We start from the raw sequence: 23,270 nt of genomic DNA, 5'->3' as shown, positions 1-23,270 counted from the left end.
AAGGTCATCGGGACTTTATCTAGGACTGTCGGAAGGTGAGAAATTGGACTGATTATCTTTTGGTGTGGCCCCAGCATAATTACGGGTCACCTTGTTGCAGAGTTAGCATAAAACAACCGACTTCTGTAGATAAGGGTAAATTTAGGCCAATTAATTTAAGACAATCTATATTCTGTTTGTTAACTTTAAAAATTATTTAGAAGGCATACAGACAATCCATAATCCTTTGTTGTAATTTAAAGCTGACCCTTGTTGCTTTCTGCCACCAGTTCGGCTCCGCCTTCAGAATCGCATCACACTACTGTTTGCAAACAATAAATAGGTCTATAAGAACCTTGAGGGAGTGTATGGAGCACAGAAATACTACATAATACATCCAACTCGTTTTTTGACATGTTGACCGTGTCAAGCATGAGAAGACAAGATGTTTCACATTATAAATAAGTCAGAATGCTTGAAACACGTTGCACATTCCCTTTATATCAAGTACTAAGAGAAACAAACACAATAAAAAGAATAAAGAAAACAGAGTTTTACTATACATCACATATATACAGTACACATATAATTCTGAATTCTGAGAATGTTGTGCGAATCTTGAATGAAATTACAGTGCAAAACTGTTTTTTTTATGAAAAACAAAAATGTCTTCCAAATGGCACAGTTGAACCTAAAATATAAAAAATCTCTTAAAAATATTGTGAAACATATATCACACTTTACAGTTTGTGTTAAGATCTTCCAATTAGTTTTTACATTACCAGCTTCAAATCAGTTACAGTTTATCCAGCAACTTTGTCATCAGAGCCTCAAAACCCTGCTGAGCAGACCTTAGTTGTGCTAGAGTCTCCTCATGACGCCGTTGACTAGCTTCCTCTGAGTCCTGCAAAAACTGCATCAATTCACAATCCACCTTTTGACGCTTACAAGGAGGTGATGATTCAGAAGTTGGTAGCGTTTTCGGTGAAATACTTCTGGAATCTTCTAATGCTTCAGGTCTGCGCACCTCCACACCCACGGACGCGCCAACAGCAGGGAATTTTAACTCATGCTGCTCTCCAAAAAGGGCATCCATTTCTGAATAAAACTGAAATCGGATGGTCCCCTTCCCTCTAGTTTTATTGCTCTCTTTTATTTTTTTGTAGGCATCTATAAGTGTATACCACTTCCTGGCCACCTTGACAGGGCAGAACGGCAGCATAAAATGGCTGGCCAGCTTATCTGCAGCATCTCTCCATAGGTCTTTCTTAGTGCCCCTTGGAGATTTAAGCAGTGCATTCAGCTCTTCCAGACTTTTGGGGAGTCTTTCACCTTTACTCTCTATCCGCTGCCGCATTAAGTCAATCAAAAACAAAGTTTGATCTTTGTTTAAACCATCATTTTCTTGCACTGGCGAAGTTGCATGTGATGTGCCATCGGCAGGGATGACCACATCATCCTGTTCTCCCAAGAGGGCCTCCATTTGTGTAAAAAACTGGAAGCGGATGGGCCCCTTGCCTGTAGTTTTATTGTTATCTTTTACTTTTTTGTAGGCTTCAACAAGTGTATACCATTTCCTGGCAACCTTGTCAGGGCAGAAATACTGCATAAAATGGCTAACCAGCTTATCTGCAGCATCTTTCCATAGATCTTTTTTAGTGCCCCTCTGAGATTTAAGCAGTGCATTCAGCTCTTCCAAACTTTTGGGGAGTCTTTCACCTTTACTCTCTATGTGCTGCCGCACAAAGTCTATCAAGAACAAAGTTTGATCTTTGCTAAAGCTCTCACTTGCTATAATTTGCACAGGTGAAGCTGATGGTGATGTGCTACCAACAGGGGTTGCCACATCATGCTTCCCTCCTAGAAGAGCCTCCATTTCTGAATAAAACTGGAAGCGGACAGGTCCCTTCCCTGTAGTTTTATGGTTATCTTTTATTTTTTTAAAGGCATCAACAAGTGTATTCCATTTCCTGGCCACCCTCTCAGGAGAGAAAGAAAGCATGAAATGGATGGTCAACTTATTTGCAGCATCTTTCCATAGATCTTTTTTAGTTCCCCTTGTGGATTTAAGACGTGCAATCAGCTCTTCCAGGCTTTTGGGGAGTCCTTTACCTTTTCTTTCGATGTGCTGCCGCATAATGTCGATCAAAAACAAAGTTTGTTCTTTGCTGAAGCTCTCATTTGCTGTCACTGGCTGAAGTGAAGGTGATGTGCTGGGTGCAGCATCATTGTTCTCTTGGCAGCTTTCTGAAATACACATAAAAGCAACATGTTAGCATGCACAACATTAATAACATTATTACTATCGTCTATCATTAAAGGAGTAGTTCACTTCAAAATTTGCCCCCATTCACTTTACTTAGTAATTATTATTCCTACTATGGAAAGTGAAAGGCGGCAAATTTCGAACTGAACTACTTATTTAATTGGATTAATTGTTTATCATACCTAATTTAGTGTTCAATTCTTCATCTTCAACCATGTTTATCATAACTGTAAGGTCCTCATTCAGGTAGTATGTGGTGGGGTCTGCTTCCTTCTGGTACAAGGGACCAGGGAATGGAGTGTTCTTCTGGGGATCCTTGAACATATTCATGTCGCTATCCAAATATACTAGAAAACATCCACACACTGTTATCTGGTGTTTTGAGATAGTTAATTCACTAGTTTTTTTTTTTTTTGCTATAAACAAACTTAAAGACCTTTCTCTGTTAAAAGCCAACCCCAGATCAAATCCACACAATTTCAAAACCTCTTCCCAGTTCTGGAAGGGTGTTTTTACATTTTCTAATTTCTTGGAATTTGATGTAAAATGCGAAAAGCTGTATTCTGCACAGTTAATGCACGTGTACCCCTGACACACAGCCAATCATGGAAGTGACATCATACTGTGACAAAGTTTTGCAACAGTCAGATATAGTTTAAGTACCAGTGCTTTCTCTTTTCAACTAACGCTTTTTACCAAACTATTAAACTATTCCCCGACATAAAGCAGATAATTCAGTGTAGTGAATTGTCTCATCTATACCATACCTACCGCAAGCTTACGTTTTTTGATAACTTTGGAGGCGCGGCTTTAGTTTCACTTACTGTCGATGCTCTCAGCAGCCACGTTGGGTTCTGAAGTCGGAGTCGATGCTGTTTCTCCGACTGTACCGGTCTTCGCTATGAGTTTCTGTGTTGACCGCAACACCGAGGACATCAGTATCCTAAGTCAGAGAACTGTATTTACGTAAATAATATCTTGACATTTAAATATTGCAGTAGCAGTTTTTATTTGTACTTCAATCTCAAGGGATCTGACTGTATAAAGTTGGTTCAAAATAAGTTTAGTACCTTCTTCGTCGCCTTTCTTCTTCCATTATGTTTTTCAGGTGGACATCATATTTGTTTTTTAGTTGTGTGTATTCCTGAACAGCTAGCACAACAAACGTTTGCTTGGATGCATCCATCTTGTCCATCCGACTTGTGAACGAGAACGCGTTCAACTCGGATGTGACGTCATACCCAGCTCCGACTTCCGATGTAAATGGAACAACCCATTTGTACGTAATAGTACAAAGGCCTACGTAGTCATTTTTAATTTTTAACACTGAAATATAAATAGGTCTATAGCGTATGGTTGAAAATATTTATTTTATATTGTGATGTTGGGGATTTTTATTCAGGCCATACATTTTTTTTAATGACAACAATGTTTGAAACGTTCATATAAATTCCTGTTATAACGAAAGGATTTATGTAATTATGTAATCAGAAATAACATATAGATTTTATGGGGAAATATTCGTCAGATTAATTTATATGAACGAACAAATTATTAATGAACAATCGATAGATTAAATCGTTCAGCCTGTTGTTTTGCTTGTGCATCTCCCTCAATATTTTAACCGTAGCACTATGCCACGGCGTGGTTTTACCCCTGAAAACAAATTCATAATCTTTAATATATCCTTACGAAATTGTATGTGTGTTTGCAGTGGATTATTGTAATTTTATAGCCTAAACGTGTAAACTGTATAAGGATTGCGTGACATCACAAGCCCCATTGAAAGACCACCTGATGTATTATAAAGGAGGGGAACCCATGAGAAACGTTGCATCCCAGACGATTTCTCTTGTGTGAAGATGGCGGTCCCAGCTCAATCCAACAGGACCGGATCTGTTAATAGTCTGGGAAACAGTCCAACGGCAACACCGGGCGGCTTAAACAACCACAAGCTGTGGTGCTCTCATGAGCTTGATTTCAGGTCCGGAGTAAAGATTGAGGAGCTCAACCGTCTTATTCATGAATTCAGTAAACAAGACCAACGCGAGTATGATGACCAGAGGGCATTGGAAATACACACAGCCAAGGATTTCATCTTCTCCATGCTCGGTAACAGTATCTACCATTTAAAACTCATACTAATGCACATTGTGCATTTGTTTATCATTCAATAAAATGGATTATAATTTTATAAGGTGTCTTTTTTTTAAGCAATCATGGCTATAAATGAAAGAAGTAGTGTGTGCAATAATGCTGTTCATTTGCTTAGGTTATTCGTGCTGAATTTTACACTTAAGAATCACGACTGTAACGCTCCCTATCTCACAATCTCTATCCGACCATTGAATCCATTTTGGTTTGTTGTTAAGCGGTTTTATGTCTGACCCTTGCGATATAATAAATTAACAGTAGTCGGGTGAGTATCTTCTAATCTGCTGTTTGACGGGATCAGAAAGATTATGTGTCCACGTGTTGAATCTTTTGAACATTAAATGAAAAGCTGGAGTTTGTAAAAATGTATCTACGTTGACAAAGGTCAGTACCATGGACAGAGCAGATCACACGTGCATAAATGGTTAATGAGTGTGATAATGCTAGTAATGTTATTTTTTTAAAAACGAGGTTTTTATTTTCTTACTCTACATTTACCTAAACTCTTTCAACGGCTTTCATACAGTGTCTTGTTTAAATAAATAAAATAATTGTTCATTTACTCCCATGTTTTTGAGCATTTTATAGTACAATAATTCTAGGATTTCCTTGTACCAAAATTACAGTAATTGTAGTTTGTGGAGCTCTCTTAGTAAGGAACCCCATATTTACAGTGAATGTTAATTTATTTATTATAATTCACGTGAAACCCTCTTTAGTTTAATAATATGCTCTAAAAATACTTGGCACCATGTGTTCTGAGATGGGTTTATTATTAAGGATATTTGCAGTGGCAAATCAACGGGCCTGTCAAATATTTTTGATCTGAGACTCAGCAGAAACAGGGATAAAGCAGCATTCAAATGATTGTGGGAACCTCATATCTATTGAGGCAGAAGTAATATACAGCCCTGTGTCCCATTCTGTTCTCACACTTTTAGTCTCCACCATTCACCCAGGCTCAATTCAGATAGCAGGAGGCTGATTGGCCAGCAGTGTCTGTGTATGCAAATGAGACAGATGGAACAAAAGTGACACTGGATGTCTTTGAGAGTTGGAATCACTCTGAGAAAAAGATTGAAAGAAAGATAGGAAGGGGCGGAGGAGTCCGGGGAATACTTCACAATTGTTTAACTGGGGTCATGGAAGACTTGACAGGAGACACACTAATGCTCATGGTATCCATAATGTAATTTTATGGATTATAATCTCTCCTGGAAATCACAAAATAACAATGTTATAATTTTTTCACCAAACCAGTATGTGTATATGGTGTATATAGTAAATCATCTAAACAAACCACTTAGTCTATAGTCAAGATAAACAAAATTAAAAGTTCATATCATCACCTAGAGCATCCATCCTTCTTCATTGGTAATGTAAAGGGTTCAACTACTGTATAAAGCTCCTGAAAACTACTTTTTATTTACGAATACAAATTTTTATAAATGTATTACTGGTCTCTGTAATTGTCATGTGATTCAGTGAGTGTCAACCATAATTCATACCCACAACTGCCATTTTTAGCAAGGAGTTTACAGTAAAAATTCCCCCACCAAGAAGTCTGCGAAATCTGGCATGTTTAAATCTGTAAATGTCGTGACAACTATTCGTTATAGAAACAAAAAAACATTACATTATGACAAGGCTGATTAGCTGATTGAACCACACGAACATGGCAAAGTCTTGATGACCTTCCTAAACTAAAGAAAAGTCAATTTTATGCGTTTTAAATCCCTTTAAATTAAATATTTTCTATACTGTAATTAAATATTACCAGATGGCTTCTTTTCATATATTTGTCAATGAAGAAACCAGATGAAACCATTAGAAGACAAATACTGTAACACGATGATGTAGTTACAGCATCTACCACCAGAGGCCAACAGCTTCATGCTAATCCTCTAAATCACAGGTGTCAAATTCAGTTCCTGGAGGGCCGCAGCTCTACACAGTTTAGCTCCAACCCTAATCAAACACACCTGATTCACCAAATCAACATCTTCAGGATTATAAGAAACTTCCAAGCAGGTGTGGTTTAGAGCTGGTAGGAGCTAAACTGTGCAGACCTGCGGCCCTCCAGGAACTGAGTTTGACACCCCTGCTCTAAATCTTTACATCTTCATTAACTGCTTGACACTCATTTGTACTCAGTTTATGTGAAAATGTCATGTAAAAGTGTTTTTAAAAGTATTGTAAAGTGGAATAAGAACATGGCCATATGATTCCAAGAATATGCTTCTAAACTGTTCCATCCAGAGAACAGATAAATATTTGAGTATATTCCCATCCCTAAAGGGAATAGGGAAGAGCTCAGCTTGGTGTGGGCCTGCCTGCTTAAGAAAGATAAGAAATGCATAAGAACAGTAAACTGCTGCCTGCATCCATATTCAGCAACAACTGTGTGTATCCCTAAACATCTCTCTTTGTGCTTTAAAAGCCAGTAGATACACAGCCTATAGAATGCAAACAACAGTGAAGGATGTTGCATTCTCTATTGATCTGGTGCATTTTCCTAGGACTGGTGTTGGCTTTCAGGGTTCTTTTATTGATCAGCTGGAAATAGATGCTAGAGGAGAGTGTTCTGCTGTATGCAGAGAAGTGAACGAGCTTTGGTCATGTGACAGGAAGTGTGCGCTATAAAAGTGTGGATAAGTGGTAGTACAGGAATGCGAATGTATTATTCTTAGATTCTTCTTGTATTGTTTTCAAATAACATTTAGAAGAAATAAAATATGTTTCTTCAGAAATAACGAATAACTTTTTACAGCATCATTTTTTATAATGATTTTAGTTATGCATTAACTTTGTCAGCAATATAATATTAAAACTATAACTGAATTATAAACAGAAATTGAATTGTATAGATAAACTGCCAGAAAAACAGGTAAAAACTGTAACTAACATGTTTTGTCTCTGTTTCAGGCATGGTGCAAAAGCTCGACCAAAAGTTGCCTGTCGCGAATGAGTACCTGTTGTTGTCCGGTGGTGTGCGAGAAGGTGTGGTGGACATGGATCTTGATGAGCTCGGTATATACAACCGTGGCTCGGAATATGACATGTCCTTCACCCTGTTGGTTCCTGCCTTAAAGCTACACGACCGGAACCAGCCCGTCACACTGGATATGCGTCATTCATCGCTGGGTCACTCTTGGCTCAGCTTAAGACTATTTGACGAGGGTACCATCAACCGCTGGAGGGACTGCTGCACGCTGACCGACCATCTGAATGGCACCACCAACTACTTCTTCTCGCCAAGGCTGGTAGCTGACTGGTTCCAAGAAGCAGTTGGATTAGTGCTGGCAGAGTTACAGCGCAAGCCGCAAAGGGGAACCCCGAGGGTGGAACGAGTTGAACGACACTGCACGCTGCTGTCCATGGTTTTAGGTGTGGGCAGCAGCCGCATGCTTTATGACATTATTCCTGTGGTGTCCTTCAAAGGCTGGCCGGCAGTTGCTCAGAGCTGGTTGATGGAGAACCACTTCTGGGACGGAAAGATCACAGAGGAAGAGGTTATCAGTGGCTTCTATCTGCTGCCTGCCTCCTCAGCCTCTGGTTGCCGGGACAACGAGTGGCGTCTCTCCTTTGCCCGCAGCGAGGTGCAATTAAAAAAATGCATCTCCCCGGGACTCATGCAAGCTTACCAGGCATGCAAGGCGATTATTACCAAGCTGCTTGCCCAACCTACAGCTGTCAGTCCATATTACTTACGCAGCATGATGTTGTGGGCCTGCGACCGGCTACCTACAAGTTATCTGGCACAAGAAGACTATGCTGCACACTTTATGCTCGGTCTCATTGATGATCTTCAGCACTGTCTGGTTAATAAAACCTGCCCTAACTATTTCATTCCCCAGTGTAACATGTTAGAGCACCTATGTGATGAGACTGCCATGTTTTATGCTCGTAAATTGGCGCTGGTACGATCTGATCCGGCAGAGTACCTGCGTTCCATCATCGAGCAGGCAAAATCAGCCAATAGACTTACACAGGAGATGCAGCGCCGTGGAAGCTCCTCTGGTCTGCCTTCTCCGCTGGCCGATCCATCCTCTGCAGATCACCAACAGCATGATGACCGCCTGGCCAAGAAGTTACAGCAGTTGGTGACCTGAGAATCCAGGCAAATCGATCTCTGTATTCATCAACCCTGATGATGTCACACGACCTCACTTCCGTATCGATGACAAGTTCTTCTGAGAAACGAGGTCTGTTTTCCCTTCTTCTTTGCTCTCCTTGTATTGATCATGATTGAACCTGGGGATGTGCATGACACTGTTCTGAAACCAGAGCCTTGTCCCTGTGACTGCACACATCAGAAGTGACTGGATAAGAACCTCCGCAAGACTGTTATAATGAATCAAAGATGTATAAATCTGGCCTTACTGAATGGAGAATGCCAACCTGCTGTTTGGACTGTAGAATCTGCAGCTGCAGGTGTTCATATCACTGAGACTCAGAACTCAGAGCTGTGTAGGTCTGGGAAATTACACATGAAACATATGAAAGTATATGTGCTCTAGATGGTATTGTATTCTGAAGAAACAAATGTAACACATATTAGAATCAGACATTCCTTTTCTTGTGTTTATCTATTTGTATGTTACCTCTTTGTGTTTGTTTCAAAGGAAGCCAAACATTTTACTCTCTATAAGGGATTAAAATCATGTTCCATAAGTGCAATTATTAGAATGTTAAGTATCCCTGTTATGAGTGAGAAATTGTATTTGATAAAAACATTCAACTATAAGAATGCGGAAAAAGGCTTTTTTGTAAGGTGTGATAATATCTTGATGTGTGGGTAAGTTTTAGCCATATACATTTGCTGCTACTAAATGCATATTATTTAGCTATTTACATTTGAGATTTTTAAAGGGAGATCTATTCACAGTGACAAGCAGCAGTTTAAGTATCAAATCCAAGCCCACTACTTATGTTGAGGGTGCCACAAACAAAAAATACATAATAGGACATTAGTCACTAAGTTTTACTGTATCTCAAATACATTTTAGCTTGACTGTGTTGTTCTACCAGTGAATAAAGAATTGAACAGTATTTTGCGAGTTTTGTTTCATTTGAAACACTGCATAGCTTGTTCAAAATACATTCTTTTCATTTGAACTATTCTTAGGGCAGTAATAGTGCAGCGAGCGAAATAATAAAAGTGAATATAGGAATAAGACGGTTTCAACAACATAAACAAACGTTACTGTGCAAGCATGCTTTGGTGTCCCAAACTTAACTTCTGGTGAAAACAATTAAATTACATTACCTAGCAAGTTAACAGTGTCTAGCCTGTATTATTAAGAACTGTTACTTGACTAAACTTAAATGTGACAAAGTGACACGATCCATTCAACAAATTGTATACTATATTATTAAAATATAAATAAGTATATTATTAGCCACTAGCCAGACCGATAAACAAACACAGACAACTTCGGGCCAAGTATTTGCGTCTGTCTAATAAGGAAATAACTTTTTTAATGTCATTATAACAACTATATTTTCACTGAATAGGTTTACTTCATTCTTGCATCATTCTGAAACGAAATACAACGAAAAGCTTTTGTTTCCAAAAAAGCATGATTTTGCTAAATAATAGATGAATAATATTAGCTCACATACGTCACCACAGGAAATTGCCAGAATGTAGTACCATGTATTCGGCACTCTATAGAGTCAGCTTGCTCTGACATAAAAAGATACAGTGGACTCTGCAGACACGCTGAGTAAGCCCATTCTGTGACATAATATCCTAGCCTGCTCCATTCCACATAACGACAGCAGCAGCCTCCATCCTGATGACGAACAATTTCATACATCTGCAGCAGCACAAATAGACATATCCACTGTCACCTGTCTCACTTTGATACCCCGACAGTATTTCTCAGACCCCTCCCCCCCCCCCCCTACACACACAATGCTGACATGACTTCACCCTAAACCATTACCCTTCCAGACATCCTGAAAGACTTTGAGAGGTCATTACAAATGACCCCAATACTTTTTGGTGTTTGACATTTCTCTGGTATCAGAACAGAACATCTTATAGCAGCATCTAGTTATTTTTATAACAGTAGGGCTGTAACATAAGCTGTTATTCCCTTGTCCCTGCATACTGCTGATAGTGCCGTTCTGCAGAGTTTGATCAATGAGGCCATTACAATTTAGCTTACTAAAATACAAAGAGAAAATATGAAAAGAAAAGAGGGTATAGAGTGGTCACAATATAGACTGTCCCGTGACAATTTCACACTATCTTTTTCTAACACGTCCTTTGTGACATTCAATAATAAAGTGTTTCTGTATTTTATATGATAGATTTTTTATGCTACTGTAAAGAAATCACTTTGGTGCCACACAAAGAAGTCACTCAGTAGGTGAACAGCTGTCCTTAGCTGTTCAATACTAACACTAACACTATCTCTCTCTCTCTCTCTCTCTCTCTCTCTCTCTCTCTCTCTATCTCTCTCTCTCTGTTAAACGCAAATACCTGCACAAGTACAGAGCACTCCCACCCTCAGTGTATGGGATACAAACTCACTCGTACTATTTCATCAATAGCGTCTAAAGACTGCTCTCTGGTGCCGGATCACAGCCAGATTCAGCTTTCTGTCCACTGAGGCGCAGACGCATCCCACAACTGCTCCCAAACACAGCAACCCCACAAACTCCATTCAAAACACAGCGCGACATGGATAAAGGAGATAAAGGTAAGAAACTTAGAGGCGTTAAGTGTTTATTTGCTCGCCATGAAAGAGTAAGTTAGATGGAGTGAATGTTGTTGTGAAAGTGGACTGCGGATCGGACCGACTGGTTCGGGAAGTGCTGGGGTTGATTTGATGCTCAATGCAGTATCCGGAACAAAAAGCTTAGCAAGCGCAAAAGAAGCTGTTCACAAGGTTACCTCATCGGGATACTCCTGGTTTTGATCTTTTTAAATGATTTGTTGTTGCTCTTAAGTGGATATATCTGATAACGTTAGCGTTCAGAGAGTGTGCCAAGAAACAGGCAGGGAGAGCTTCCTGTGCAGATGCTCAGCAGAAAAGAATCTTGTCATCATGCTACATTTGCGAAAGACAGAAAACCACAAATTTGTTACTTAAGTTAATCTTATAACGAGAATTCGGTATTTTTACATTTGAGCACAAGCTGACTTTTTGGGGGAGGAATAATTTCTGCCAAGTAAGGGCTGGGCCAGGTGCTTCTATGAAAAGTGCTGCCTGTCCACTTTGTTTTGGAGACATGTGGTGTGTGATGTGGCTTCTGTGACACTGGACCGTAGATTAGCATGTGCAAGTAAAGCCTCTTTGAGGAATTCTCGTCAATGCAACCTTGCAGTTTATGCTAAGAAAGGAAGTAGGCTATAACTTTACCATTGGAGGACATTAAGTCATATAGAATATCAAAAGGTTTTGAGTGCTTTAAGGGCAAAATGTCTACACAGATTTGTATAGATCAGTTCGAGCTCTAATCTTAATGCTGGAAAAGGGGACAATGACTGACATGTCAACACATTTACGCACATACACAGAGGGAAGGTATAGGGACATATTTTTTGCTGTGTACTGCAATAACAGAATAAACATTTTCCCTCTGCTTTCTTAGCTTCATTATGCCTGACGTTTTTCTGCTGACCTACACGTTTTCTGTTTGTCCATCGTTTTCTTATAAAGAAGTGCTCTCAGTCCTCTGCATATCGCTGCACTGTAAAGTAAAATCCTGTTAAACAATCAAAATCACAGTAAAATACAGAATGGCATTTTAGTATATATATTTCTGCAAACTATGTATTAAACTAATGTAATACCAACCTGATATACTAAAATATGCTTTGTACCTTACGTCTAGTAAATTAAATGGAAGACGCGATGAAAGTTCAAGTGGCCTTTCCATTGACCATTGACAGTAATATTGGCACATGGTATAATATACTGTAAACTATAAAAAAATGAACATAATATTTTTGTCTTGCTTTACAGCATTAAAGGAGCAAAGGCTCAAGGAAAGTGACCTAAAATATGTAATCTTCTTTTCTAAAAGAAAATATATTAGCCTATAAGTAAGTTTATCTGCCAGTTTAAGAATATAAACGTGCACTAAATTCTACATCTTTATTAAGTACTTAATTAAAGAACAAAATTTAAATCTTAGTTCACATTCTTTGTAAGTGTTTTTGTACTGTTAAACATGATAAAATACAAAAAACACAAAACATCAAGAAAACTCAGAAATTTTAAAAGTTAATTAACCAACTAACAAGTTTGTAGCATTGTACACTATTTGTCATTTCAAATTATTTTTACCGTGCCCTAAAGGAAGGCCCTTCGCTTTGGTCAGGTCCTATGTACATGTTTTTTAATGTAATGTATTATATCATTTTGATCATTAAGTTTTAAAAAAGTTTGTTTCTTTGTTACCTGTTTTTGCATTTCAGTATTGTAAAGTTACAGTAATAAGTGTGTAAAACAACCTTTACATTTTTCACACATTTCATGTATCTAACTGATCTGTTTTTACAGAGTATCTAAGTTGCTTTTGTACATTTCTTAAATCACAGTTAAAATTAAGGAAAAAACTACTTCAATGTCCACATGCACATAAATTTCTAGTTTATCTGTCTTGTCTTATCTTGGTGTTAGATATTTCTGGACATTCATTAATGAATGGTAAACATTCAACTGATTCCCCAGACAGCACTGCATTTACAGTTCTGTTCATGTGCTGTTTCCATATGTTTATCTTTCTACTTTTGCGTTTGTATTTCTTTTGTATTGCAATGACATAGTACTATAATTTGTTGACATAACCTCCCAACAGTAAAGTTAGTGAATCCTGTCCCTTCTCTTGCAATCAATATCATACACACAGTAATGTGCAAAGTTGTAATGGTAATATTGATATGATAATGTGAGATATTAAACATTTTCAGTCATTGTCACCGTAGCCATAATGTACACCAAATAATATTGACAGCACACTGGTATGTTGACAACATGGTATTATTAATTTTCACATTTTTGACAAGCATCTCGGTCATCATGGGTTCGATCCCAGGGATTGGACATAGAAACAAATGTTTTTGCATTGGATAAAAGCGTCTGCCAAATGCATAAAAAAATTAAATGTATGTAAATGTTTGTTAAAAATGACACAAGTACTTGTTATTGTGTTGATGCTGATTAACATAAATATGCTTTTGAGAGATCAAGGATATGAGCAAATTACATTATTTTGTGTTGTCTGTTGCATGGTGCTGATTTTACAAATTGTTTCGAAAACTGCATTTTCTAGTGACTAAGGAAATGTGCTGTTGTTATGATAGAGAGATGCAGAGTTAGATGAAACTTTGCCATGTTAGCAGGAAATGATCCTCTCCATAGCACAATGTTAATGGCTATGTTCACTCTATACTGTTCTGCCTGTCCTAATACATCGTCCATATTTGTTCCCTATTCACCTCTTCTTATGTCTCGCTGACGATGGGATGATTTAGTTATTCTGCTGCAGAGACAACACACAACTCTGGTGCAGCTGCAGGTCATGCAGCAAGAAGTGCCTATTTCCTTACATTCCTTTTGCGATCAGATGTTGGTGTTTGATAAGCTATTTCAAACCAACTTGCTTAAAAGGAATGTTGAATTATATAAGTTATTTCAGGCCACTACATGGTCAATATTTGCACCTGAATTTTGGAGGCTACATTGTGTGCTCTTGGTTGCATTAACTCTCAAATATCTGGTGGTGTTTATATCTACAATGTTGTAATGACTTGAGTGTGGAATATACAGTTTTCTTACACAACTCTGAGGTAATGAAACATATTGACACACTTTAATGTCCTTACATGTTTCAAACTCAGATATCGATTTAAATGAATTATTTTATATAATGGTCAGAACTAGAAAGTTACAAACACTACATCAAATTTAGCTTATTGAATTTTTTATCTCTTAGGAACTACAAAAATGCCATATGTAATATACCAGGTCTAATTTTCAGGAATTTTAAATTGAAATGACTGAAAATATTGTGCTGTGTATTCTCTTCAAGGGCTTCTCTTGTACATTTTATTGTAAATAGTCCGTTTTGCTGTCGTTGATCATTTTAAACTCTCCTTAGGCTAAAGTAATTTTGCCTTTGTGGTAATTCAAAGCGTTGGTTTGGCGCGTCCTCTAGCGGTCAGATTGGCTCACAGCGAATGCGAAACTTCTTGACCATGCGCTAAAAATCTCTGTCTTTAAATGTAGGCTGCATCTGACGTAGGCTGTACGCCTCTCTCCGGTTCCCCATGGACACGAAACAATTGGCTTTTTAACCCAACTATATTTGCCGCCGGTTGCCCCGTGTCGCCAAAATGCCTCGCCTGCATTACCTCATCAACGGCCGTACCGTCACTCATACCTGCAGTTTAACTTTCGCGTGCACCGGTCTCTCATTTTACGTCCGCTAGTAAAGACTGAGGCATGGGCACCAGAATGTGCAAATTACACTAACGTCCTTGCGCAGCGTGCATCCGAAGCTAACTATGCTAAGGCGAGAAATTAATAGTCCACTACTGGAAAAGAAGAGTATATGATGCGCTCGAGATGCTTCGTTCGAGACTATTTCGCTATGCTTTGCTCCTTTGCTGTTTTTGATGCTTTGAACGTAGAAGCCGCACTGTACAACCATTCGAGGGGCTCACACTACAGTCACCCTCTGTTGTGATCCTGTGCCCGTTTGCGTGGATTGACGAGGGACCCATACCAAGTCAAATCAATGAGGATTCTGAGGCTCTTCCTGAAGAAAGGAGCGCATATGCTGCAGTGTCTCTGTGGACAACGATCGGAGCCGACCACAACCACCAGCGGTGAGACATTAAGCTGTGCATGCTCTCCGTTGAGCGATGAAAAACGCTCTCATTGGCCGCTGGCGCTTGTGAGCACATCTTCCGTGTCTGCGGTACTATGCGCTCCCACTCCACGCATTTGTGCTAACTTGTTTGCGAGGGCTCATGCGACTTCTTACGACCCGCTCATGTCATTCCATCACACATCTTATGATACGAAACGCATCTTTATCATGGTCATGGGCAAAATCCGCCGCCACTCGGCGCAGTCACAGTTTTAGTGCCGAAATCACTATCCATGTCAAGGACGTTCCTTATGCTTACTGGGAACAAAGAATGCAGGTTGAATGTAGTAAACTATTGATGCATATGCAGCAAATGCGACTCGCGAGGCTACGGCAGACAGACGCGTCCCGAGCTGGTTTGAGGTGAGCTAAGCAGGCACCGGCAAAAGAGCTCGGAGGTCTCGTGTGTCCTCCAGGACAGGGAACTTTTGCACGTCATTCAGCACCTTGGACAGCAACCCAATTCTGCATCGCTCCCAACTCTTCCGCCTGTCTCACTGCACATTTCAGTCCATCAGAAGGCCTGTCCTTACAATGATATTATTTAGTTGCTGTCTTAATTAGAAGTTGTAAAGATCCATAGCGGCATTTTATCAAAGCCTTAATACAAGTACTCAGCACAAGACATGTACAATAAAAAAAATCCTAGCTATCTGTTGCTTAAAATATGTCAATAATAACATGACCACTGTTATGCTTTACGTAGATATTCCTAAAAGCCTCCGACCTCTTGTCCATAAAGCCTTTGGGATTTTACACTCAACTCTGTCTTTAATAATGCTAAATTGCGTTGCATCAAACAACAATTTTTATACTATAGACTGTTTTCATTTTTACAAAAATAAAATTGCTTTCACAAATGTATGCAGTTGCAGAAAGTGTGCATAAATGTGCCATGTCCCTGCTGTGGCTTCACTTCATTAGGCTTGACAAGACAATGCTGATTTACACACCTTTTCTGTGTATCCATTGTTGCAGGCAACTTAATTTGGCTAAGGTTCAGTTCATACAGGTGTGCTTCAACACATAATTATTTGTGGATTATGTGTGTCAGGCTTATTTTTGTTTTAAATCACATTGCCATGTGTTTTGCTAAAGTGCTGTATATTTCTGATTGTATTTTATATGTTTATTTGTCCATAAGTTAAAGCTTTGATACCTTTTTGAAGATCTGGAGTTTGGCAAATGCTGGCTGAACCTGATTATTAAATCATACTTTTTCATTACAGATGTAGATTTAGATGTTGTATTTCTGGTGCCTACTTTCATCACATAGACAAACAGTTTATTTTTTAATAGCTGGGAAAATATTTTATCCTATATCCAGTTGATTTTAAATATATAACTTTTATTTTTTGTCATTGAGCATGCAGCATGTAGGCTAGCCACTGTGAGACACGCTTTATATTGAGGGGTCACTCTCAACTTGGCCGATGACATGTGATGAGTTGATGAAACACTTTGTGCTCTATCATGAGGGTCCTTCACACTCAGGTTTTGGCTCCATGAATAAATTAGGTTTTGAAACCAGGACAGCGGTTCTCAGGAGCATGTCCAGTAGGCTTGCACAAATCACCATGTCTGACATATGTAATGAGTTACCGCTCTTCCCTTGAATGTGCGTCTTGGGAGCATTCAAAATAAGTGTACCTTCTCCTGCAAATTATGGAATTTCTTTCATAAGCTTGACATTCTCATTGCAATTTAATGCACATAATTAACCTTGCAAATTCTTGATATACTTGATGATGTGTTTAATGTTGTTGAAACATTTACACGGAGGGAAACATGCTGCACTCTACTGCCATAATGCTTATCACATTGTTGCATTAATATCTATATGCTGTGTTATGCAGGGGGCAAGAGATACCGTTTGCAATAATAATGATTGAGTAGTGTAAGCTTATAGTCCTTGTTCAGCTAATGCACCTAATGGTGGTACATAATACGGCACACTTTCATTACAATAAAACCCAATAAGTTGCCATGAGGCAGTACTTTGTGCATTCCCCTAGCGTGGACACTAGATGGCATTGTATACTTAAAGTTGGCTATACTTCCCTTTGAGTCTATGTGGAATTGGCTTGGTGTTGTTGACAGGCTTTGTGTATCTGTATTGGAAAATGCACCAGGTACAGCTAGTAAAGCTATCTCTGTTTATTCAATATAGTGGTCAGTAGTAAGCTCTTGCGTTTTCACAAGCTGTATGTATTGAATTTATATTATGAGCGTAATACACCTCTTGAAATGTAAATCACTACTGTATGCTCAGATGGAATACACTGTAATATTTGTAAAAGTCTTTGTAAGGAAATAGCCATTTATACAGTATTTCAGCAACTTTTTAAATGAAAAGATGTCCAAAATACTTAACATATCAGTCACAGTCCTGTTTCCAATTTACATGTATATAGGCGAGTAAATTTTACATTTAACAAGCTAAGAGAAAATTTGCAAAAGACTAATGGATATAGATGGCAGTTTCATATCCTTAGCGACATAAATTACATAAATATGCACTATACTGGAAAGAAATTCAACATGGTGTTAAAGGTAACGTTCAAAAGTCACTTAAAATTTAATTATATTAAACTTGATCTAGTTAGCAATGTAGTTGCATTTCTTATAACATATAAAATGAAGTTGAAATGACTCATTGAGCGCATGGAAAAATATCATCTTTACTAGTATAAGTAAAATATTAGTAAATATTAGGTAAGTTTTTAGTTAGAAGTTATTTTGGTTTCCTATCGTTGTACTTGTGGTTCTTGGGAAATATAAAATGGATTTGAAGTTTTGAAAGAGAATTGTGACAAATTTTATGTACCCAATCTGTCTCAAAGGCCGCTTTTGTGTCAAAAATTTATGAAGACAAAATGCTGTGTCATTCACAAAGACCTCTGTAACAGAGGTAGTTGTAACTAATAAATGTACCATTGTACAGTACAATACCTTCACTCCATTACATAAAACAGTTGCAACTGATGATTTATGATCCATTGTATTTGCGATTTAATTTATTATCATTCCCATCTTATAATTTTGTTAGCAACCTCTATGAATTTTTCATGCTATATTATGAATGTCTTTCAGACCAACTATTAAAAACATGAGCAGTGAAGTGCCTCTGTGGATAAATGCCATTGTATAGCACGTGAAGATAAATAACCCGGCTGGCTTGCTATGACCAATCTTCCCAATCAGATAATTAACCCAGCTGGCTTTCCATGACCAATCTCACAAATCAGATAACAAACCCGGCTGGTTTCCTATAACCAATCTCACCAATCATCCTTTTTGCTAGGGAGAAAGCCCCTACAAATAGACAAAATGCCTTACCCTCATTCTCTCTACATTTTCGCAGCATCTCTCCCCCCACCCCAACTCCTCATCATCAGCCTGTTTTTACCGCAGTATAACGGGGGGGAACGACCCGAGACCGGGCACATAACAGGCCCGGGGCCCTCTCCCCGGGCAAGGGGCAGGCACTCCGAGTTCGGAGGAGCTACCAAGCTCGGAGCCCACTCCCCAGTGTACTTATTATCAGCGAGGCGAACTCGTGAAAAGTGAGATCTTAGCACCACATTAAATTGAAAAGAATGAAGGAGCGCGCTCTCAAAACAGAGTGAATTTTTAATGCTGCACTTTCACGTGAGGCAAGGAGCTTCTCGTGTTCGAGCCGCGTGATCCACCCACTTAGTGTCTGCAGAGTTAGAAGACAAGCTCCCCCATAAGAAAACATGAAACCCCCCTCATTTTCCCTACCGTGCACACCCTCTGAAAACCAGCTGATGGACGAGAACTTCAATTCCCGGGACGCACAGTCAGTGCCTCGGCTGCGTGACATAAATGCAGCATTCTGGTGTTATAGCTTTGATATTTAATTCTTACTGTGTCTCACAAGGTGTGGTGTTCCCTCGCTGCATTACCTACTAAAGTAGAAAGTTACATCTCTGCGGCATGCTTATCTGGTTCCTGGATATCTGTGGCTGTGTATCATCCAAAGTGTTGTCTTGGTTTTGTGTCTAAAGTCAAAAGCAGTGTTTCATTCTTGACAATATTTAGACAAGCCTTCTGTGTTCATGCCGTAATATGCTCACTCATATGATTAGACTTGTACACTCCAGTGCAGTTCAGTCATTCAGTGCAATCATACATATTGGCATAACAAATCAATTAAATGCTTACCTCTGCATAAGCTGCGTTCCAGGAGTTTTTATATTAACGAAATATTGATGCAAATACGTGAGCGCGTAGGCCTTTAATGGCTTGTATCAGTCAGACCTGTATATTATGGACTTGCCACATTGAAAGCATATTGAACAATAATAACAGTGAGAAACAAGGGAGGATGATACTTGGCAGGTGAATAACAAGCAGAACTGGAACAGAGATGGTTCTCTGTTACAGGATGCGCCACATTCACTCATAAGCAATAAACTAAGCAGAGGTGGCCATCTGTTGGACCATCCTTCTTTACCTCTATCATTAATGTCTCTCGATCTTTTTCTCTCGATCTTTTTCTCTCTCACCTGCTCTCTTTCGTTTACCCCTGCGAATTCCTCATCCAAACCTCAATCACGTATGATTGCGTAGAGAGAGAGAGAGAGAGAGAGAGAGAGAGAGAGAGAGTCTATCACACAACATTCATTGCCTCGCTGCCAGTGTACCACAGGCAGCACCAGTCTCGGGGAAACAATTTACAACATTCCCTCAAATAGCTTCGATGGGGTTATTAGCGTTCTCGTTGGAAACGCTTGACGTATGCTTTACATTTCGTAACAAAATACGGATGCGATAAACTCCATGAGGAACTATGAAGAGCTTCAAAGTAATTTGTTCAGAGAGAGCTCCGAGAGTAAGCGGCATTGGCGCGTCACTCACATACCCTTATAGCGACTGAGAATTTTCGCTTTTGTGTCATGGGCTACATACATGATCTGGATTCGCGCAAAGTTATCTGTACACGTTTGGAATGAGCTAGACATGTGGATCATACAGGAGCCGCACGGACGAGGAATTGCGCGTCTGATGTCTTCGTCACCTGGAATACCTGCGCGACAGGTTACATACGTTCACACGGGACGTCTTTTTCTCTAAACTGCATTTCCATTTTGCACCTTTTTGCAAACATGCTAAAACGTGCATGATCTAATCTCGTGCGAAATTCCTGATTATATACAGCCTGAGAAGAAGATGAAATTGCAACCCTAATGCATAGGATCCTCTGGATTTGTCGCACCGAATATCGGAATGAGATCTGGGTAGCGGACAATTCAGTCTCATTTCATTCAGTCCCACTTATTACGTTAACAGTGCTTGCAGCTCGTTTAATTTGGTACTCGAGATGGCCGCGATCGCCAGCTCTCTCATCCGACAGAAACGCCAGGCGCGGGAATCCAACAGTGACCGAGTGTCTACCTCCAAACGCCGCCCCAGTCCCAGCAAAGACCCCCGCTCTCTGTACGAGCGACATTTTCTGGGGGTCTTCAGTAAAGTCCGCTTCTGCAGCGGCAAGAAAAGACCTGTTCGCCGGCGACCAGGTCAGTGCTGAATGCATTTTGAGACTACCGCCCCCACCCGAAGCCTGTGCTGCAGTCCAAATCTCCGTCTGCACCGCTGGAGGAACATAGCTTATGTATCCTCCGGTGCATTTTTTCATTATTATGTAACAATGACAAAAAAAAGAAAATCCACCTGTTTCCTAGCAAATGTGCATTGGTATTCACCAAACGTTTCGCTATCGAACCTATCTGAATGCTCAAATTGTTTTCTGTCTAAATATTTAATATATTTATATATATATATGTTTGTTTTATTAATGTTACTGTTATGGATTTCTTCACTGGTCGTCATTATTGCCATAATAAAGCTGTGGGATCATGTCTGTAAGAAGTTTGCCCTTTAAATAGTGCAATAATGCAATTTATAACCGTCAGAATCCAGTGGCACTGCAGTGCACCAGGGCTTACTTAGATGAAATGTTTAATGGTAAATGTTTATCACTGCTTTACTGCAGTGGGGAGGGATTGCACGGTTAGTTTTATTGATGGACACGGTTTCATTGCCCACCGAACCACGCTCGTCCTTTTTCGGCATCCAGATAATGGCACGAAGCGTGCCTCACCTCCCTCACGATTTAGGACAAGCAGAGTGTTTCCCCTCTCCCAAATATAATCATTTTTTTAACGGCTGTTGCTGTTAAATCTGTCTGTAAAAATGTTGTTTTTCCTTCTCCCCCGTAAGATGCGCCCTCGAAACCTCCACAGGTGTCCCGTAAGGGCGTCAGGCTAGGTCAGTAGCTCAGCCTCCATCCATGTGCTGTGTCGTCCAGTTACCCACCCCATTTCGTGCTCATGGGAGACTAGCTCCGGTCTAACGGCAGTCGCCAGTGTCTGCCTTGTCCTTGCAGTATGCTTTCGACTATTGTTCTATCTCTCTGTCTTTATATTCTTTTGATGTATGTCTTAACCCCCCCCCCCCCCTTTGTTTGGTCCCTTCTTTCTTATGATCTCCCTTTTCGATTTCTCTCTACTTATGTTTTAATCCCCGTTATCATGTATGCTTTGTCTCCACCGCTGCAGTGAGGCTCATGTTTGTTCTGTGCTGCTGATGTGTCGTGTTTTTCCTGTCAGCTGTGGTGATTTAAGCAGTCGAGGGGACCATTCACCATTTCATGATCACGACATCATCTCTCAACATATATTCAATTATAACTGTTTCTGTCTATGGAATGGGACGATCTATTTGCATTGTACAGGAATATCGCCAAATGGTGATGCAAATATGACATGGATTAGCGGATAGACTCACAAATGAATAGACCCACAAATGAGATTTTAACTGTTTTTATTTTGTCTATGGAATTGGGCAATATGGAACTTGGATGAATGAAAATAACAGAAGTATATTGTACAGGAATATGTCTAAATATGATGCAAATATGACATGCATTATTCAATGGCACATACCAGTGCATTCCTACACATACATGCATGCATACAGTGAAATCTGACTATAACATGTCCCGGTCATATTTTAAAATTAAAGGGAGCCCAAAATTGAAGGAACACACTCAATTTAGGGCCATTAAGGTTTTTTTTGCATATAAATGTTTTCTGTATTACAGTATTGGGAATCTAATGAATATCTCTACTGTGAATACAATTAATAAAGGTAAAATATGTTAATGCATTAAAGTAATTAGAGGTAGAGAATGGGGGCATTAACAAAAATGACAATGCAAGAAGTCAAGTGGTTTAAAAATCAGCCGCCATTTTCATGAAATTTCTTTATTTTGTGTTATATTTTATTGTGTGAAATGATGTGTCCTGGACATGTTTTTGTTAGATTCCTCCCCATATGGACATCTGATATATGGACTATAATCACTTTTGTACATATATGGCCGTATATCAGATTTCTGTATGGAATCTAGAGGCGCACACACGTACAGTATGTGAGTAAAATAAAAAATTCTCCTCAGGTTAAGGGTTATTTCCTAAATGGAAGTCTTTATTAACGGAGGTGTGGATTGTGTGTGTGATTTAGTAATGTTCTTACTGATGGATATAGGTAGGCTCGTTCATGTGATTGATGGCCCTTCCAGCCTGTCAGAGATATTGGGTCTGCAGTGGATAGATGAGGTCCATGATGAATAGCTTTTCATGACTATCATGGACATTCACATTCTTTTCTGCGCTCTGTCTGGTCTTGATAGCTGTGGAACTTTGCTGCATGTCAGACCTTCCATGTGCCCCTCTTCACTTCACTCCTTCAAAGAGTTATTGTACCTGCTTGTACGGGTCACTACTCCACCAGAAAACACCTGTTACTGCTCCAGCTGGTCTTCTAAACTCCAGGTGTCCGTAGTGAAATTGATTAAGGGGGTCACAGAGAGCAAATATTTACAGCTTTATCAACACAGTCATTCATAAGTGCACACACTGCAATCATTGGATAAGACCTTACTTCA

The 23,270-nt window shown here is 39.4% G+C and overlaps 3 protein-coding genes across 7 annotated transcripts in view; 2 read left to right on the top strand and 1 right to left on the bottom strand.

The window, feature by feature from the left end:
• Nucleotides 1-460: 460 nt before the first annotated feature.
• Nucleotides 461-3,536, bottom strand: LOC130418293 (uncharacterized). Of its 2 annotated transcripts, none has more exons than XM_056744355.1 (4): nucleotides 3,316-3,536; nucleotides 3,070-3,188; nucleotides 2,428-2,592; nucleotides 461-2,226 (listed from the first exon to the last, which is right to left on the bottom strand). In XM_056744355.1, exons 1-4 carry the CDS (start codon nucleotides 3,438-3,440, stop codon nucleotides 776-778), a joined length of 1,860 nt encoding a protein of 619 aa, XP_056600333.1. In that variant the 5' UTR covers nucleotides 3,441-3,536; the 3' UTR covers nucleotides 461-775. The 2 variants fall into 2 exon arrangements, with proteins under 2 accessions (XP_056600333.1, XP_056600334.1); XM_056744356.1 differs by having other exon boundaries at nucleotides 3,070-3,201; nucleotides 3,316-3,455.
• Nucleotides 3,537-3,665: 129 nt separating this feature from the next.
• mb21d2 (Mab-21 domain containing 2) lies at nucleotides 3,666-9,418 on the top strand. Its single transcript, XM_056744357.1, is given in 3 exon segments — nucleotides 3,666-4,357; nucleotides 7,325-8,508; nucleotides 8,510-9,418. Coding segments are annotated over 3 exon segments (1,521 nt in total). The 5' UTR covers nucleotides 3,666-4,107; the 3' UTR covers nucleotides 8,597-9,418.
• A 1,601-nt stretch (nucleotides 9,419-11,019) lies between these two features.
• Nucleotides 11,020-23,270, top strand: part of fgf12a (fibroblast growth factor 12a) — a 30,824-nt gene continuing 18,573 nt past the window's right edge. The window contains exons 1-2 of one of the 4 annotated variants that reach the window (XM_056744426.1): nucleotides 19,974-20,838; nucleotides 21,542-21,589. In XM_056744426.1, the coding sequence (XP_056600404.1) occupies nucleotides 20,643-20,838; nucleotides 21,542-21,589 (244 nt within the window). In that variant the 5' untranslated portion in view covers nucleotides 19,974-20,642. Of the gene's footprint in view, nucleotides 11,113-14,705; nucleotides 15,252-19,973; nucleotides 20,839-21,541; nucleotides 21,590-23,270 lie in introns of those variants that run through there. The other 3 variants (XM_056744429.1, XM_056744428.1, XM_056744427.1) reach the window with 3 other exon arrangements.

Source organism: Triplophysa dalaica, chromosome 3 (assembly GCF_015846415.1).
Source record: "Triplophysa dalaica isolate WHDGS20190420 chromosome 3, ASM1584641v1, whole genome shotgun sequence".
Taxonomy (NCBI): domain Eukaryota; kingdom Metazoa; phylum Chordata; class Actinopteri; order Cypriniformes; family Nemacheilidae; genus Triplophysa; species Triplophysa dalaica.
Note: the sequence above shows the minus strand (reverse complement) of the source record. Positions and strands in the feature narration are given on the sequence as shown.

Bases quoted from the DNA above. Each gene is read 5' to 3' on its own strand.
- LOC130418293 (XM_056744355.1), bottom strand. From the start codon at position 3,440: ATGGACAAGATGGATGCATCCAAGCAAACGTTTGTTGTGCTAGCTGTT. The intron at 3,189-3,315 runs GTACTAAACTTA...TCTCTGACTTAG, and splicing joins GAAGAAAGGCGACGAAGAAG to GATACTGATGTCCTCGGTGT. The intron at 2,227-2,427 runs GTATGATAAACA...TGTGTATTTCAG, and splicing joins AGAATTGAACACTAAATTAG to AAAGCTGCCAAGAGAACAAT.